Source organism: Hirundo rustica, chromosome 3 (assembly GCF_015227805.2).
Source record: "Hirundo rustica isolate bHirRus1 chromosome 3, bHirRus1.pri.v3, whole genome shotgun sequence".
Classification (NCBI taxonomy): Eukaryota; Metazoa; Chordata; class Aves; order Passeriformes; family Hirundinidae; genus Hirundo; species Hirundo rustica.
Genome location: NC_053452.1, coordinates 81,532,564 through 81,551,490, shown reverse-complemented (window position 1 = coordinate 81,551,490; position 18,927 = coordinate 81,532,564). Strand labels below are relative to the sequence as shown.

Genomic DNA, 18,927 nt, shown 5'->3' with positions numbered 1-18,927 from the left:
AAGGTACCTTCCTGAAGAAGTTTCTGCTACTGCAGGCATCCAGTACACTGACAGCTAACCCCCAAACCCAGACAGTGAGCTCAAATACAAATTACAAGCACAGTCAGAAATCAGAATCATACTGCAATAGCAGCAAGTGCTTTTACCACACATTTCACAGAAGTGAAGTAATTGGAGAATGAAGACCTATATATGCTTTGTTTGAATCCATTTGTTTACTGTGGGACTAAATCACCATTACCAAATCACAATATATGCTTTCTCCTACTTCCTCTCTTCACATTTTTGTAGTTGCTGTTTTAAAGGCTTCTCCAATAAAGATACATTTTTAAATTATAATTTCACTTCAACATACTTTTTCTAGTTAAGCTTTGGGATGAAAAATCAATGCAATAGAAGAAATAAAGGGTTATCAACTCTCTGACACTGTAAGTTAAATCTAAACAGCAAGTCTTTAAGCTCTTGGACAGGCCAATTTTTTCACCTAGACTTAAGACAATTGCTACTTAATCATACTCCAGGTATACTTCTCTTCCCTAATTAACACCTCCATTAATAAAAAGACAAACCTGCCAAATAGAGAAAGAATGGTAGAGGGTTCACTGAGGCAGACTGAAGTAAGTTGAAAGACCTTGGCTCTCTCTTCATGACATTTTGAAGAGCACGCTAAAAGACAGGACTAGCTTTAGTGTCTGTTAAGCTGATAAGGTAAAAAAGGGGAACAGTAAGAACGCTTAAAAGGTTCCAGAATTTCAGACTCTTTCAGTCTCATTAAAAATTAGTTTCTAGTTTTGGGTTGTTTTTTTTTTTCTTTTTCCTTAATAAGAGAGACTATACAATACTTTAAATAATCTCTTAGTCCTTTACCTTTCCAGATGGTATTCTGGATCTGGGCAGGGTTTTTCCTGTTTTGTTCTGGCTCCCCTGCCCCCTCCCCAAATTCTTTAATAAGCAGACCTGGGATTTCCCAGTTCATGATTAATTATTCACAATTTACATTTCAGTACGCAGAGAAACAGCAGCAGAGCACAGGACCTCTCTGTTCAAAGGAATATCAGTGCCAACATAAGAGCAGCTGTCATTCCAGACTGAATTAACACACAAGCTGCCTCAGCATCTGAGCTGTGTCATGCATTCAGTTCCTAAACTTTGGTAAATCTCTCCAGCAGTAACTCACAGACCTTCCTCACTGTTACTCAAATGCTACAATAGTCTTCAGGAGGTTTTTTTTTTTTTTTTTTCCCACTTATAAATATTTAATAATGCCTTGAAGCTATTGAAAAGGAAATGCAGGATTGTTCCAAATCCAGGCTAGTCAAGAACAAAAAGAAGCAGCTCAGAGTAAGAGTTTACAAGCCTCAACCAAGAAAGTTAAACAGGCAAGTAGGAGTGCAGTCCCTCCCCTGCAAGACAGAACTGTATTAGGAAGCTACTGGAGCATTGTGCTAACCAATGCAAGAGCTGAACTTCCCCATCTACACAAACCTGACCACAAAACAGTATAGGGAAGCAGAACAAAGCTATCAGTTTATGCTTCTACAACAGTTGCTCATAAGAACATTACATAAATTTGGATGCTGTTGGCTTTGACTGTCAGGCAATTCCTTGGAAACAAGTTTGGAATTTGTTTCTGAGGTTGAAATTTATCATCTATTCTTTTCAATTCCAGCTCGCCCTGTCTACATGAACACGCATCTTGATGTGGCCTGTAACAATCACCCCAACAGCAGTGCATGCTGCCTCCTCCTTCCTCCCCAAGTCTGCCTCAGGCGTTGCTGTATCGCACCTTGATGCCAGCAAGTCTACCCACTATCAAAGTCCAGCATCTTTCAGATATTGCCTTGGAACTTCCATACCTACGCCTCATACTCATACATACTCAACAAACCTAAACACAATCTTCCACTGAGCATGTGCTCTCCAGGTACCTCAGACTCCCAATAATGCAGCTGCAGCTCTCGGGGATGCTACCTCCTCTCTCCAACCTTACTTCAAATATCTCCTCCTTCCAAAATAAATCTTAGACTCTTGTGAGGACAAGTACTAGCTGCAGATCCTGAAGTTTGAGAGATCACCACCATCAGTCTTTGAACCACGCAACAGCACCCCACACCAAGGCAAGCTTTTATACACAATTTCTTCCTCTCTGCCTGCTCACAGGCATATTGTACCACCCAAAGTATTAAGTGTTTTGCAGAACCTATCAATCACATGAAGGGTCTGCAGAGAGACAGGGAAAATGACTGAGTACTAGCAAATTTCTCTTGAAGCATCCTCCAATTTCTCAACCTGAGAGTTTAATTAGCCTTAGAATCATCTTATTATCTCACTACTCCTTTTTAAACACAACAGTGCACCACCTCCTATTTTATCAATTACCTCTTTTGAAACAAAGTGAAAAATCTACTGCCCATACACACTGCCAGATTTTATTCCAACACACTTCCATAGGGTTTGAACCCCTCCTTAAGCAACATATCAAGGCAAGATATTTGGCTTTAAGTCATCTACAAAAATCAACCTAGCTCATTAGCAGTGTTACATCAGTTATGCTGCACTTGTGCTATGCTGCACTTAATTATTTATATGTATGGCTTCTCCTCCTGAGAGGTTCAGGTTCAGCTCTCTTGGAAACAGGAAATAAAAGCCAACCATCAGATGGTCTTCCACTGGATCTAAAAGGGTGCAACTACAGCAGCTGCCTCTCTCAGTACCAATAATGGGGGGAAAGTGTGATTACACTGTGTTAAAAAAAATATTGATCTTGCTTTGATCTTGCTCTTACATGAAGCAATTCCTTCAAGTTTCATGAACTATGAATATTTTTTGACATAAAAGAAAAGTCCCCAGAACTTAGAGCTCCACTGCCTCTGGGGGAGAATAGTGCGCACTACCTTTAATGTCTACATTGTAGTTCTCTCAAGGAGAGTAGTAGAACTGAAAGGCAACATTCAGGCCAGCTGCAGAAACTCAGTGTTAAGGAGCAGTCACTGAGGTTCTAAGTACAGCCTTTAAGACTGAAAATTAATTAGCAATGAATACATTTTATGAACAAAGTCTGAGACCTTGCTGACACCTGTGATCCAGCCAGTTAGAAGAGTAAGTTTCATTTTTGATCAGGAATTTCGTATCTGGAATAACAGAAGCTAGGCTACACAAATTTTACAGTACAAACATACTATGGAAAGTATCTATTTAGCCTCACACATGAATCCAGAACACCAAACAAAGGGGGAAAGGCCCCATGGTCTAACAATTCTGCCTTTCCTACCCACTACAGCAACTACAGCTTTTTAAAGCATCTTCACTATAGGAAAAGCATTAGTTATCAAGCATGGAATCTTCTCCCTGCCCAAAGTTGTAAGGAGTTCAGTCTTGAACCTGATTCATACAGAATTCACTCACTTTGAATACCAAAGAATCTGTCTCAGGTAATAATACAAGTTCGGCAAAGTAGAGGAAAGATGAGAAGTCACAGCTTTAATGGACTTTTCCTCTCACCCACAGAACTCACTCCCAAACCTCTTTCCACACAAATCCTGCTCCACAACTAGCTCAACAGAAACAGCATTTTTCTGCTCAAATACAAGAATTAAGCATTTCTGCTCAAGTTAATATGAAACACCAAGTAATTCTGGAGCTAAATGTGCTACTTCTGCGTTTTATTCATTTATTGGAAGCAAGAGCTGCGCCACAAATCATTATTGCAGTGCCATTTTGCATTGCTCTTTATAGTTTAAGATATGCAAAATTTCATTTGCATTTGGTGGACACCAATCAGTAGTTATGAGGTTAAAATATAAGAGCAGTTTTCTTGGAGAAATGCTATCTCCCATCCTATTATAATATGGGATCTTAAATGTCAAACTCTAGGGGAAGAAGGGACATGGAAAAAAAACCCTGCTACCATTAAAAATTGCTTTTGACCAATAACTTTGCATGGAAAGGAACTTTTATCCTGCATAGCAAATCTCAGACCTCATTCTACAAGACATTTCCTTCAGCACTTCAAACCTGCAAGCCTTAACCAAAATACACATTAATTTAGAGATGAAACTGCAACCACCAGCCAACCTTCTGCCCAGCCTTCAAAGAATTTATTCAATTTCCTCTAAGGGAATTGTTCTCCCCGTCCATGCAAGCATTAAAGTGACAGTTCTCTTGCATCTTAGCTCTAGCTGCAAACAACAAAGTAATTTTAAAGGCATTATAGAGGTTCAAGATTATTGCTTAGAAGGATAGCAGTCAATAAAATCTACTGAAATTACTATTGTCAATTGCCTGTTGACATTAGGCACATCTACAGCCTGATACCAGGATTCCAGCTGTGGCCTGTGATTATCCTTCCATGAAAGTGACTAACCCCTAAGAGTACCTGTTGGCTGTATCAATTCATAACTCTTATCACTTGCGTGCTCACTGGAATATCAGTAACAGGATTAACTGTAGCTTTTAGGCAACAAGTACAGCTACACTAGAAACACAAGGATTTCACACTTTGCCACAACAGCACTGGGCCATTTACTGTAATCTCCGCACTACAGCATTTTCTAATCCTAATCAGCCTTTACATGCTGGGCTGACCTTATACTCCAGACACAACTGGCAGAAAGTGGTAATCAGCTAAGGCATGGTACCTGAGCTCTTTCAGTTGCCATGCTGCACTCTGAGAAGAATTCTACCCACAAATTATCTCCTTTCCTCAGAAAACCATTTTTTTTAATAAACTTGTATAGAAATGAAACTATCACTGGATTACCAACTCTGCCCAGAACATCAATTTGTAATCCACTAAAAAACTGAACGACACTGAAAATATATTGCAAGAAGCCTGACGTTCCAGCCCCAATACTTAGCTGTTACATTTTGGGAATACATTAACCGAGAAAAAAAAAAAAAAAAGGGTGGGGATGACAAAGTACAAACAACTTCAGTGACATGGTAAATGGCTACAGCCTTTGTGCTGGAAAGAGATGAGTTGCATAGGCAGCCTCAGAAGCTGACACATCTGACTCAATATCCAGACCATAGTCCATGCTTTTGCTACTCCCTCAGCAAGCTTATTCCCAGAGTCCAGTTTTTTCATCAGCAGATGCCACATAAAGACAAAACCCCAAATTTTGAACTAGGACTGAAATGTCCACAACCATGCAGGCAGCTGTGCTGAAAACATGAACATACCTGTAGAAAAAAAGCAAACAAGTGTAATGCAAACCTCTGCACAAGCCAGTGGAACAGTATGACCTCCTGGAAGCACACTGAAGCAGCTCCAACCAAGCAGCAAGTACTTTCTAACACGGCTGCTATAATTTCAATCCATTGTCTTGTATCTATGTATCTACCATAAAGCAGAAGAGTTCATAAAACCAGATGGCTGCTTCATATGTGAATGTTGTGCCTTAAAACAGTCTTTTTACCAAAAGGACTGGTATCCTTCACAGTTAAACACAGCTTTACTCTCTCCTTGCTAAGAAAAACAAACAAACAGAAGGGTAAAATACGAAACTGCACAGTTCCTTTATGTACTTTCCCTTGTTCTACATCAGTTAAACAATAATACTTTTCTTCTGCCACACAGGTGAGTTTCAGTCTCAAAAATCTTGAAAAAACACTGAAGTCTACTTCCAATAGACTTGACTCCTCAACATGAGCCAGCAGCCTTTCACATACTGCAGATTTCTCGATGTTACAAAACCCCCCAAAATGTTAAATTTGATGGAACATCCACCTGAGAGACAGAAGATGTAATAAGGATTACTAACATGTAGAAAAACCTGACAGTACTAAGTTGCTATCAACAGTTTGAAGTCATCAATGATGTATTTGCCACTGGCAGTAGAAGTTTCCTATCAAGCTATTGATGAGTGAGGAACTTGGAATCCATCACACAGGCTCACATCCAGGCAGCGAAGCTTAGTGCAGAGTCAGATCTCTAGACTGGAACACCCAGAAGTGTCAAGTTAACTCTTGATATGGAGCACGATATTTGAAAGGTAGTTCCTCATAATACTGTCTAAGTAATTTCCAGCTTTCTGACGAACAAGAAGCAGCTCTTTAAACTCATCTGTTACAAACATAACTAACCTTGCCTGTTAACACTCCTGCCACTCACCAACAACAAAGCAATCTGAAGTTTAAATCGACTTAGCAAAACCAGAAAAACTCTAATGTCAAGTCTTTCATAGTCATTTCATAGAATGAAAGATCAGATCAGGAAGTCACAGGTACACATATGAAGGCTCACATATGAAAATACCATTGTTTCACTTGCCAGCAACAAAACATCACTCGTAATAAAACGGTCATGTTTTCAAAACACTGGCACATTAAGTATGCTGAGTTGCTTCTGGCTTGCTGTCCCTTAGCAGAATGTACATTCTCCTGTAAATACACTTAGATGAAGCTATAAAACTTAGATTAGGAGCTACAATCACAATAAACATACTCCGGATTCTAGAGTCACATAACAGGAGCCAAACCCAAGTCTCCAATTGAAAAGGTTATTTTGAAAACTCCAGGGCTGCTAAAGGACTGATGTAATGATAAGTTAAAGTTCTCATCTATATTCAACCTATATGTAATGCGAAACAGCAGCCTTCAGAGGCAGGAAACAGGCCAGCTGGCTTGCCCGTTTCATAAAAGTCCTACAGCCCCTGAAGCAAGAAGAGAAAGGAAGAGCCCTGTGAAAAGCAGTTTGAACTCTCACTGAAGTGCATCTAGGTCAGCTCTTCAATTAAGTTAATGACATGCCCCCTCCTAGTGCTGTCCTGCACTTTGGCAGGATCACCCATCGCTGCCTTACCCTGAGCACCTTCCCCTAAACTTGTAAACTCGCATACATTTAAACAACGTCAGCATGTTTTATCCATGTTTCAAGCAGCCATGTCCTTCTCTCACTTCTGGGGAGGACCATATTAGAACATTCTGTGAAGTATCAGAATGATTTAAGATATGTAATAAAACTGTGCCAGAGGCACCAGGAGCCTGCCAGGCTCTGCAGGCTAACCCCTGACCATCTGCTATGGAAGCACCCGCTGCCATCATGTCATCTGCACTCATGCCAAGCCAAGAGTCAGTTTGAAGTGATGCACTGTACTGCCAGCACTCAAGACACAGCTTTGTATCACTTCTTAGGACAGAAAAGTTTAAGATGCTTTCTTGAAAAGAAGTGTCCTTTGGCCCTTTAATTGCATGGTAGAACAATCTTAGCTTAAGTGGACCCCAAACTCTCCAACCTACCCTTACCAGTGTTTTGCATCTCAGCCATTACCTAGTTCCCTAAACACTTAAACCAATGAGCAAAAAACGCTGTTTTCTTTTTCATTCCTTCGAGTCAGTAAAGCAACCTTGTCAAAGCATATGGCTCAACTGTTTTGTCAGAACTCTGTGGCTCAATTGCAACACAGGAGTTCCTGCCAATTTGCTTTTCACCTGTGGTAATTTTGCATATTGGCTTACAACCAAAAGGAGTTGAGTTGCCACCAGTCAGACCCAAGCTGCAGACACGTCCTGTCAGTAACCTGCAGCTCTCAGTATACATGAGAGGCAGGGTTTGGTGGTCTTCAAGCACGATCATGTCTATCTACTCACAAAATCCCCTCTACAAAAAACATCATAACACATTTGAATTTTATCAATAGCTAGAAAAAATAGACTCTAAGAAAGGCAACTGACTCACATGCTGCCTCTGTTCAGATGGCCAGAGTAAAAATTACATAAAAGACACAACATTAGCATAACATCAGGACCTTTTAGCATCCAATCCCTTTCATTAAACTAAGTTAAGATACAGATATAACCTATAACAAAGCATGAGATCACATTATCCTGGGCAGAAAAGAAAAACAGAAAGGTATTTAGACTTGGTTGGTCCAGAAATCAGTGATTCTGTGCACTGTCATTTCCTGTGCCTACAACTAAGCCATGAACCTCAGATACCCAGTGAATGCCCTATTTGCCAGCAGCCTAGAAACTACTGTTCTAGTATTCCACCTACATTCACTTCAAGGCTGATGTCCAATATCACCTGTGATGCTAGTGCAGATGGATAGTAGAGTATATTCCCTCTTTTAGTGAACTACAGCTCTTAACTGCTTTAGTAAATGTGTTCCACAACCTAAAGAGAAGAATATATGAGCATCAACAAAACATGTTTTGCATTGATTTTGCATATTTTCAGCCAGCTCTGAAGTAATTATGATCAAAATAGCAAGATTAAAAGCATCAAAAAATGTTTTAAGGGTCTAGCATATGGTTTGCAAGATTTCAGAAAAAGCAGACCTTACCGTACTCTGTAAAGTGACAAGCTGGCCCCTGCCAAATGTTCCAGTTGCCTTCCAGCAATTACCAACACCTGGTTTACTCAGGTTAATTTAAGACACCAGCTCTCATCCAAGCAAAATTTTGGACAGAAGGAAAATCAAGCAGCCGTGCTGAATCTGATGGGGCAGGATACTCCAGTATCAGCTCACCAGTGAGACTTCACCCTGCAGTCTTGCTGGTACTGCTGACTCAGAGGAACAAAAGTGCTGCTGCAAACCCTGCGCTACAGATCGCTGCCTGCAAGGCTACCAGGAAGGCTTCTTCTATCTTCTCATTTAGCTTGAGTTCAGGGTTCAGTCTGTACCAGATGACCCATCCTTTACTTTATATGTCCTGCAATGAGATTCAGACCCTGATTTCCTGGCCTGCTTTACTCCTTGCTTTTCTGTTCTCCTGGTATTTGAAACCCTCCTCTCCAAACCAACCAGAATACTATTCCTAATGTGCATGCCATGTGCTGAAGCTTGGAGGTACAAGGTTTATCACGCATTGGTGAGACTCCTGTATTTACATGAGGCACACAACAGAACTTGTCCTTTTCCACCCTTACCAGAATCCTGATCCATGCTCCAAAAAACTAACGGGGCATGGTAACTTAAGGATACTGTTTGGTACTGTTTGGACTCACCTTTAGGTTATGGTAAGGCTAAGGGAAGGGATATAATGTTGTCACTCCACACCCGATTTTCCCCCATCCTCAGAAACCCTGGAGCCAGCTCCTTCAGCAATAATGTATGTCCACAGCTGACTGAGGAAGGTCTATCCCTTTGTTTCCTTCGGTGGCAGGGAGTGAACTCGATGCACATGGCAGGATTTTGGTAGCACTGGGAAATCCTGCAGCTGTGACTTCTGACAACAGGGGTCTCTTCCAGAGGTTGCAGAGAATATCTGCTCCAGCACCATGGAGTGCATCCTGCTTGCTCCATCTCTAATCTTGGTGTTCCCTCTGCCATTTCTTTTTCCCACTTCCTCTGTTGTCCAGTATTTTCTGCTTTTTCTTAAGTTCGTTTCCCTTGTGGTGCCACAGACGTGGTGATGGGCTCAGCTGTGCATTGCAGCAGATCCGTCGTGGAGCTGGCTGTGTCTGGCACCGAGCATGTCCTGGTCTCTTCTCAGAGAGGCCAGCCCTGCAACCAACAACTTGCCATGGGCATCCAGCACCTCAGGAAGGTAAGCAGGGCAGGGAGAGCAAAGAAGTCTCAAGAATCTTGAGCAGCAGCAGAAAAATACTAAAAGCAGTACGCCTCTACTACGCTACCATTTCTTCATAGGTGAGAGCTCTGAGAGCAGGAAATTCTCCTCTTTGGCTACCAGTTTCTCAGTCCAGCAAGAAGCAGAGAAAATGAGTAACCCTCAAAATGCTTTATGCCCTTCAAAGTTATGCTATCATCTACTTTTAAACATCTCAGAGGATCCTTCACACGGCAGAGACACAGAAGCATGGACTGATCACACCTAAGAGAGCATTTTCTTGGAGACTTCATAGAATTCCTCACCAGTGTGGCAGGCCCACGTAAGGTATGCACAGATGATAAAAGTTTTAAGAGTGAAGGTGGGAAATCAGAGACATAGATGAAATCAAAACACAGAAAATCAATCAAACCTGCAGATTTTCGTTGCTGTCATTTAGAAGATGTTCAATTGCTGCCCAGATCTAAGGTAGCAACACTATGAGACTATTAAGAAACACACTCAACTACTAAACAGAAGTGATTAAAACCATGCTCTGGTCACTGTCATCCTGACCATCTCATAAATAGCTACTCCATTATCAAGGTCTACAATGGAAGTCAGTACAACAGAAAGACCTGACTTGTCCCAGAATTTGTCATCCATGACCTTGACAAAGCATGTTTAACAGAAGGATCTTGCTTACTCTTGAAAAAGACTAAGAATACCTAACTTTAGGACTAGTCAATCTTTATCAAGTTACACTGCTTACATGAAAAAAAAAAGTTTAATATTACAGTGCCTACTCACTTTCCTGTTCCCTCATCTTCCCTCTTCCTTTTCTAAGGCATTGCACCATAAGACAACTTACACACAGAACGGTTGAAATGTACAGGATCAAGTGATCTGCCCATATTTCAACATTTGGATATTTATATGAACTAAAATTTCTACCCTGATTCAAACATACTTTGAAGAATTGGCCAAGTCTTAGCTTGATTAGGAGGGCAGCCTTCTCCTGGTATTACACATGCCTTAAAAACAGTATTGGGCTGGAGGGGAATTGAAAGTTAATGCCACTAAAATACTCAAAACCAGATAATCTAAAAAGCCTTCTTATTACCTCCCCTTACCCATGACAGACATTTATTTCTACTCCTATTCAGAGACCTGCATGCCTCCAAATGAGGTGTGTCCTCAACACCCTTTTGGGAAAGGACATGGTAGAAGCCCACAAAAAGAGCCATTCAACACAAAAATTGATGATGAGTCCTTACACAATAAATGTGCTAATCCAACATCCAATTAAGAATTAAAAAAAAATAACTGCTTGCTTGGATATTTTTCTTTTCAGGTGTGAGAGAAAATTATTGGAGTGACAGAGGAGTTTACGCTATAAAATCCACACTAGCTATGACAACAAAAAACCAAAACACAGTATTCCAGCTAGTCTTCAGTGGTAACATTTAAACAAAGTCAGTTCTCTCACACATAGAAACTGCAACAAATTACTGCAATACAAGATACAGTGAGACATAAAAGCAGTTTCATTAGTAAAGTATGAAGGACTAAGCCCAGTGTGTACAGGACTCCATTCTTGGCAATTTTCTTGAAGATACTCCCACAGCTGTAGAGACCGAGTGTCACCTGGACTGCAGAGCAATGCAGTACATCTGCACTACTCCCACTAGGAAAAAGGCCACAAGTGCCAACAGTCTTGGAACACTCCCCAAATCCCTTCCACAGCAAACAACTTCTGAAATATACACATCATAGTTAAACCTATCCTTTAATCCACTCAGTCAATAGACACTGAAGTCTAGGGACTCAAGGTAGTTCCACTGATCCCCAACCTTTCCCAAAAAGCAGAGACAGACACATTCCTCAGGAGTAAGACTAAGGTTTCTAAGACTAACCTGTGGGACACAGCAACATCATCTTCACTGAGTCTAGGCAAAAAAGTTTAACGCATTGCTTTTGGTCAACAGACACTTCTGTTTCAACACTAAAGGCCACAGTGATTCAAACTTGTTAGGTCAACACCAGAGACTGCAGAAGAAAGGTAGAACACTGCAGGAAAGAAGTGTCTGTACAAACAAAATACTGACACCAGCCCTGCAGTTCAGTTACCACCTTGAATTAAACTACAAACTTCTTTTTTAGAGCCTCTGCTTGCCAGGTATAGACAAAATTAGACTTGGGATGAAAATCAGTTACAGGAGATACACAGGTCATCTCCACAGTCACAGAAAATCAAATCCTCATATTCATCTGCTTTGTTCTGACTTTCCACAAACATCTCCCAGCTCTTGATCAGGCTTCTGAGAAGGTCCTCTACCTTAGGAGAATTATTTTGAAGAAGTAAGGAGACACGTGGTCTTTTCAGAATACACTGCAGAACTTCCTCCTGCTGCAAAGCGATTCACTCAGCAAAATAAGTCAAGGAAAATCCCATCCATTTCAATCATTTTCAGAAACAGGAACTTGTTACAACCACCTGCAGATGCAACAATCTCACTAGTTTTCAGTTCACTTCCCTAAATGAAAGCTTTAAGGTCTGTTTCTTAATGAGAGCCTATAAAAAGAGCTGAATTGAGATCTACCTACTTTTCCCTGATCTATCATGTGTTTTCACATGTTTTTTCCCTTCTCCAAAAGCATCTTCTGTTGATACCATCAGTCATTCCCATTTCAGGCTGGAAGCAGCCTTTTACTTGGCCCACACAATTAAACCCTTAGTGAAGCCTTAACGCATCTTTCAGAACAATTCTAAGAATTAAACTCCTATGCTGTGCACACGTATTGCCTTCCCACTTGAATTATCAGTTTATATATCCTTAATATAGCCCATATGCCTCATTCAACCACTCTGCAATGGCCCTTCCCACTGCATCAAAATGAAGTTGCTCATTTCCCACTTCTTCACAGGAATAATAATAATTTAGCTAACAAACATTGGTTAGCTGAGGGATAGGAACCCACATCATTGTGGTGATTTTTAGATAACTTTGGGATGACAACGGTTTCGTAAGCCCAAAATGGTCGGAGCTCAGCTCTCCCAAACCATCAGAGCATCCTAGATTTACATTCCTTTTCCCACCACAGGGACTTGAGAAGCTCATTTAATGCCATCTGGCACTACTTCCAGCAGTTGTTGACAATTCACTAATAGATCTGGAGTTCAAGAAAACGCTCCTGTTAATGAGCATAAGATATCAACCGAATGATACTTCAGTACTCCTTCACATGACCAGCCCGCCCAGCACCAAGAGCCCATGCCAAAAGACAGCTGCATCTAAATTACAGTCTGTATTTGAAAGCTATACCAAGTATAGAGAACCACACAAAAGTTAACACATAGCAGCTCAGTTTTTCTCCACAGAAGACACTAATTCTGCTGTTTTCTCCCTTCCTCACATACCACCTTGTCACCTATGATCTCCCAATAACCCTGTGGAATTGTTACCATCTGCAGAAAACCTCTAAGAACAGGCATCATTGTATCCTATCCTTACAGGACTACTTAACCCATATTAAGCAGTTGATCTCTCAATTTAATTTACAAAGCCCAGTTGTTAAGTAGGGCAGTGGAAGAGAGGTTGTGTGACTTGACACCTGACAACTAAGACACTAAATAAAATTATGGAGTTCCCTAAGGACACAGAAACCCAATGTCAATACCAGAATTACACCTTTTCATCAGCCATGACTCCAACCATCACTCTCTGGAATATGAATTTTCATAGTCTAAATCCTTTATAACTTGACGTAAAACTTATTGTAAGGCACTGAGAAGTTTTACTTTTCATTCTTCACATCTTCAAATGCTACTTATCCAACCCGAAATGCACCCAGCCAATCAAACTCAGAACTCTTATGTACAGCTTGTAAAAAAAAAAAAAAAAAAAAAAAAAAAAAAAAAAAAAAAAAAAAAAAAAAAAAAAAAAAAAAAAAGCAAGCAGGCATATATCTTATGCCTTCCCAGGAAATTATATTTTCAAAATGAAATTTTCCTCTTCTGTATGTGACTTGCAGGTAGGTAAGAAATTCTGTAGAATTCTATTGGCTTGTGTCTCCAGTATACCCACTTTCTTGAGTAGTAATATTAGCACCAATATCCAAACACAAACCCTTTACAGTCCTTACTATAACACTGGTAGATTACTTCTACCTCACTTTAATCCTGCCTATTACAGATAGTAACTTTATTTACATATGTATATACACACAGAAACACAGAGACACATAGACACAGCTGGCTTTCAAATATATGAGTTACGCTTTTTTAAGCTAAAGCTCCTAGTAACAGATTGGGTCTTTATAGGACAGTCCAGACACAGCCTACAGATAAAAAAGTGTTGACGGCTACCAAACAACAACATAGAAGAGACATCAATAACCAAGATCATTTTTTTAAATATACAAGAAAATGTGACAGAATACATGATAACAGGACCAATTATCTACTTAAACAACAGTTTAGACTCCGGTGAGTCTTCAAACAATGCTGCTTACATCAACATTTCCTGGACATGTATGCAAGAGCATCTAGATATACTGAAAGCCTACTGTTTGTCACTTGGAGGGTAAGCTACAAAGTCATTAGAAGTGAAATCTGGAATTATTTTCCAGAAGTAATGTTACCTCCTTTTAACAAATACTGCATCATCAGAACTGTACTCACAAACACCTGCACCAGCATTACTTAGTAATGGCCAGCAGCCAAGAGACTGCCTGGTATAAAACCTGCTGATCTTTCCTTGAATGTACTAATTCTTAGCACGTCTGAAAAAAACCACGGGAAACCCACTTTGTTTTACATATTAACACCTGCTGTTGATCCGCAAAGTTCAATGCCAGACAGAGACATTACTGACAAACAAGGCCAATTAACATCACACGACCAAATACTGTCACCATTCTACTACTTGGTGTCTCCATGCAGGGGCTGACAGTTAGAGTGAAATCGTCAAGATGAAACATGACTAGCTCATTGTTTTCCAATAAATGTTTTGCCTCAACCTTGTTTCATGCCTTAACTAGCTAATGGCAGTCCAGAATACATCAAAAATCTGAGATAAAGCCAACAGTCATCTTTAATAAAACATGACGCAAACTACTGGACAGCTCACAAAGTTCCTGTCAGATATTTGGGACCCCAGAAACAGCCCTTAAACTCTCCAAAGGCTGTTCCAATCTACAGCACGGTGTTATGCCAGTGCCTTGCCATTTAAGCACACCATCGTCTGAATCTCTTCAGAAGTGGAGATGCAGCGTTGTGGAGATGGCTCCACTCATACTGGTGCTTGGCCAGTATCTGGGAATATCGTTTATGTATATCCTAGCTTAATCCTGACCGAAGCAGGCAGTGACAAGAGTGCGTCCGTTTTGTCCCGTGTCTGATTCTCTGCCCCTCTTCCCAAGCCCCTGCTCCATAAGGCGCTCTTTCCACTGTCTTCCTGGATAAAAGGCAAGAGGTCATAAGGGAAAAAAAATGGCCGAAAGAGCAGTATTATGCAATAAGAGAAGAAATGCAATAATAACTCATCCTCTCCCGGAGATTTCCCATCACCCTCATGCTTTGCAAGCTGGATTAGAGCAAGCGTGACAGCCAGGCGGCTCAAAGGCCCACCAAAGTGCCCTAAGGCCAGGCTCCTCGGCCCCGGGCCTTCGCTGGGAAAACAAAAAGGGATGCTCACAGTCCAGGTGTTTTTTCTTGGGCCCCATCACTTCATGCGTGGTGGCTTTGCAGACGGCTCTGGCTACGGCCGATCCCGTAACGCTGTACTGAGCAGCTGCGATGCGATCTGTCAGCGTCTGACCCGACATCTTCGAACGGCGTGCTGGCTGCTGCCTGCTCTGCAGGGGCGAAAGACACGGGCGGGGAGGGGGAGATGCCGGGTCTGCGGCCGGGGGGCGGCACGGCAGGGACGCGCACAGGCAGGGGCACACGCACACGGGCACTCACACAGCCCCGCCACACGCACAGTGGTCCCTCGGGGAGCCCGGCCCCTCCCGAGGCGCAGCCCCCCCGCCCCGTTGTGTAAGCCTCTGCCTCGCTAGAAGCCGCCCGGGGCAGGAAGAAGGGTATTTTAGGCGTTGCAAGGAACAGATGAAGGGGAAATAATGACGGCAGCTGAAGGAGGCTGCACACAAACGCTGTGCGAGCCCCCGGGACGGGGGGGAAGGCAGCCCTCCCGCACCTGCCTGGGCAGCGCCCGCCCCACGAGCCGACCCGCCGAGGAGCCGCCGCCGCGCCCCGGCCCCGCCGCAGCGCCCGCGCCGCCGCCTCCCCGATGGGAGATTATGGCACCGTTGCGCCATGTTCTGCCCTCCCGCTGCCTCCCCCACCGCCACCGCCACCCCCGGCCCCGACAGGGACCCCCCCCCACCTCCCCGGCGCCGGGAAGCGGGGCGCCGCCGGATGCGGCGGCGGCGCCCAGCGCCATGCAGCATCCCGGCGCGGGGGGACAGCGGGATGGACCGAGCGCCAGCGGCCGACCTGTCAGCGCGTCCTTCCCTCCCGTCCTCCTGCCGCCACTCCGGGGAGGGCACTGCCGGCCCCCGCCGCGACCGCTGCCCGGCCCGGCCCGCTGGCGAGGCGCCCCGCGGCGCAGCAGCCCCCCCCGTCCCCCCGGCCCCGGTAGCCCCAGGTGCCGGGCGGGCTGTCCCCTCCCGCCGCCGCCGGGGATGCGCTGGGCGTCCACGCCCGGGAGCCGACGCTGCTATTTCCAGCCGGCGGCTTAATCCTCCCGCAGCCTAATCCCCGCGCTACTGCCGCAGCAGCGCCGCCCCCTACCCCGGTGCAGAGGGCGGGACGGAGCGGAGCCGAGCGGCGCTGCCGCCGCAGATCGGTGGCCCGGCGCAGTCAGGTGACCCCGTTCCCGCATCCCGCTTCCAGGAGGTGGCGGCGGGCACGGCCGGAGCTGCTCCCACGCGGGGGCTGTCCCGGTGGGGATCCGCGACTCGGGGCAGCCGAAGCCGCTGATGCTTCCCCGGTCTGCATCATGGTCCTGTCGCGAACGCTTAAAATAGCACCTTGAGGGGGATCCCAAAACCGCACTAGATTTCTCCAGACTGTTGTTACGATGTCGTTGTTATCAAAAACATCTGAAATATGCCCCCAGAAGGGTTTTCTCTCTGTTATCTAAGGTAGCCTAAGGGTCTTGGTTACTACCCAGTCACACTCGGGAGGATATATTGCTGCAATTTTATTGTGTAATTGAAGCTTACCGGAGTGATCCGTGGAGTATTGGGAAATGTGGCGTACATATATTACCATAAATTGGCTGAACTTACTTTTGGAGTAAAGCGATTTAAGTGGGTGGGGTCTAAACGAAATGGCACTGGTAGCAATTACTTCGAGCTGCCGGTAGAACAAATTTCAGAAGACGATGTCAGCTTATGCCATTAATTAGCTGAAGAAAACACTACGTGCGGTCAGTATTGAAGAGTTGTGCACACCAAGTGATAATTGGGTTGTGTTGCATACAAAGACATATGGCACCATTTCCATTTGTTATACCAGGAGCAGAACGCCGGTGAAGGATTGTGGTCTGTGACTGTATGAAACAGGAGCTTGCTTTTTTTTTTTTTTTTTTTTTTTTTTTTTAGCCTGAAAACATGGAGATTCTAAAATCCTAGGTTGCGTGAAAGTTTGGGAATGCTGTTAAAATACTGCTCAAAAGTTCAACGTAGTTCAACGTCTCTTTTCTGTGGGAAATCTCTTCCAAAATAGCTGTAAAATGGTGCCTTGAACCACTGAAGACAGGTGTTCAAATTTGCACATTTTCAATATTGGTTAAATCACCTTCTTTTTTGCAGAGCAGATAGGGATTTTTTGGATTTCAAGGTTCAAAAGTTTTCTCAATTGCTGACAACGGTCAGCATTAGAAGTCTGTAAACTTCAAATGTTCCTGTAAGAGAGATCCTCATATTCCAGTAGTGAGAACATGTCCATCTTTCTTGTCTCTATTCAGTAATGAGTAGCAAATAAGTAAACTGTGGAGCTGCACAGAAAGATAATACTGTGCTCTTTAGCATTAATGTAGTTCCATGTTCAAATATGGACAAATTTTAGTAATATTTAGAAATTCTTTCTGTTACCACAGAAATGCTAACTTCAATGCCTAGGAATTTATCATTTATGACATGATTTGTGGCAGCTGGAAGCTTGTCTTAGCAGAGGCACACAGACAATTTTTCCTCTGTACTTCACAATCAGTTGTTGGGGTCATACTCCCAATTGATTTCAGAGGAAAGAAACCGTTGGGATCTACCAATACTTTGTGTTCCATTACTGGCATTAAGAGTGACTCTGAACTTTTCTTGGTAATTCTGACAGGAGTTTAGAACGGCTTGACTTTAAAAGAGAAACTTCCCTTTTAACTGGTATATTACAGAAGGAAAAAAAAAAAAAAAACAAAAAAACAAATGACTACACAATCTGTTTTGGAATTTTTTGACCCCACACAGCAGAAATTTAGGATGGCTTTATTTCCTGCAAGCAGGATAGGTTTCAACTTTATACTAGTCAAAATTTGAATTAGTGACGCAACTTTTATTAACACCTAGTGTCCATCTTCTGTGTGAAGGTCTGGATACTTTCTGAACTTGTCTGTATTGTTATCAACAGTTATTGTCACTGAGATTCTCATCTGTGTCACCAAAAATTGTAATTGTTAATATTCAGTTAATTTTATATCTTCATATTGTCAAAATAGTGAAGCAAAAGATCAGTCAGATAATCCGTACTATTACCTTGAAATTTATGCAGTTTCTTAATGAAAACCTAAAGGTGCTTTAAGAAGGTAAGACAAGAAGACACTAGTACTCTTTAAATTCAGAGTGAAGGGATGTGATCTACTGAAGCTGTATTGCTTTTGTACTTAAAACCAACCACTGCTCCCCTAAAAATAACCCAACCCCCCAAAACAGGAGTTCATGTTCGTAATGAAAGCCACACAGGAAATAGGAACCATCTTGAATAAGGATACACCACGGAGAGAGCTGCCCAGGACTAAATAGATGGGGAGCTGGGGGTGTCATTCCACAGGGTAGTTTTAGATGAAGTCCCAAGAAGTTGCCTGGTGTGCTGGCTCTGTGAAACCCAAGTTCACAGCTTGGTGGGTGTAGGTCTAGATGAGGGCCATATAAGCAGCTGGAAAGGGTTAAAAATAACACAGCCGCTGAAAATAACACAGAATCGGTGATGTCTTTCTTGACTCTTCGTAATTGTGCTTTCAACTTAATAATGAAAGCCTTAAAAAAGAGGAGAGATATTAATGACAAACTGAATCGCCATTTTGAGGCACAAAGATAATTCTTAACTGAATTTGAAGTGAGAAAAATAGAGTTGGTCTGTGTTAATCTCACATTCAAGCACATGTGGAGGGAAGGAGGCATGAGTAAGGGCTGATTCATCACACCTCGTAC

General features: G+C 42.7%; 1 protein-coding gene across 10 annotated transcripts in view; it reads right to left on the bottom strand.

The window, feature by feature from the left end:
* SNAP91 (synaptosome associated protein 91) overlaps positions 1-16,310 on the bottom strand; it is a 65,057-nt gene extending 48,747 nt beyond the window's left edge. For 8 of the 10 annotated variants that reach the window (XM_058419672.1, XM_058419674.1, XM_058419676.1 and 5 more), the window contains exons 1-2: positions 15,995-16,101; positions 15,192-15,351 (exon numbers count right to left, since the gene is read on the bottom strand). In XM_058419672.1, the coding sequence (XP_058275655.1) occupies positions 15,192-15,321 (130 nt within the window). In that variant the 5' untranslated portion in view covers positions 15,322-15,351; positions 15,995-16,101. Of the gene's footprint in view, positions 1-15,191; positions 15,352-15,994; positions 16,102-16,291 lie in introns of those variants that run through there. The other 2 variants (XM_040058030.2, XM_058419673.1) reach the window with 2 other exon arrangements.
* Between the last annotated feature and the right edge of the window lie 2,617 nt (positions 16,311-18,927).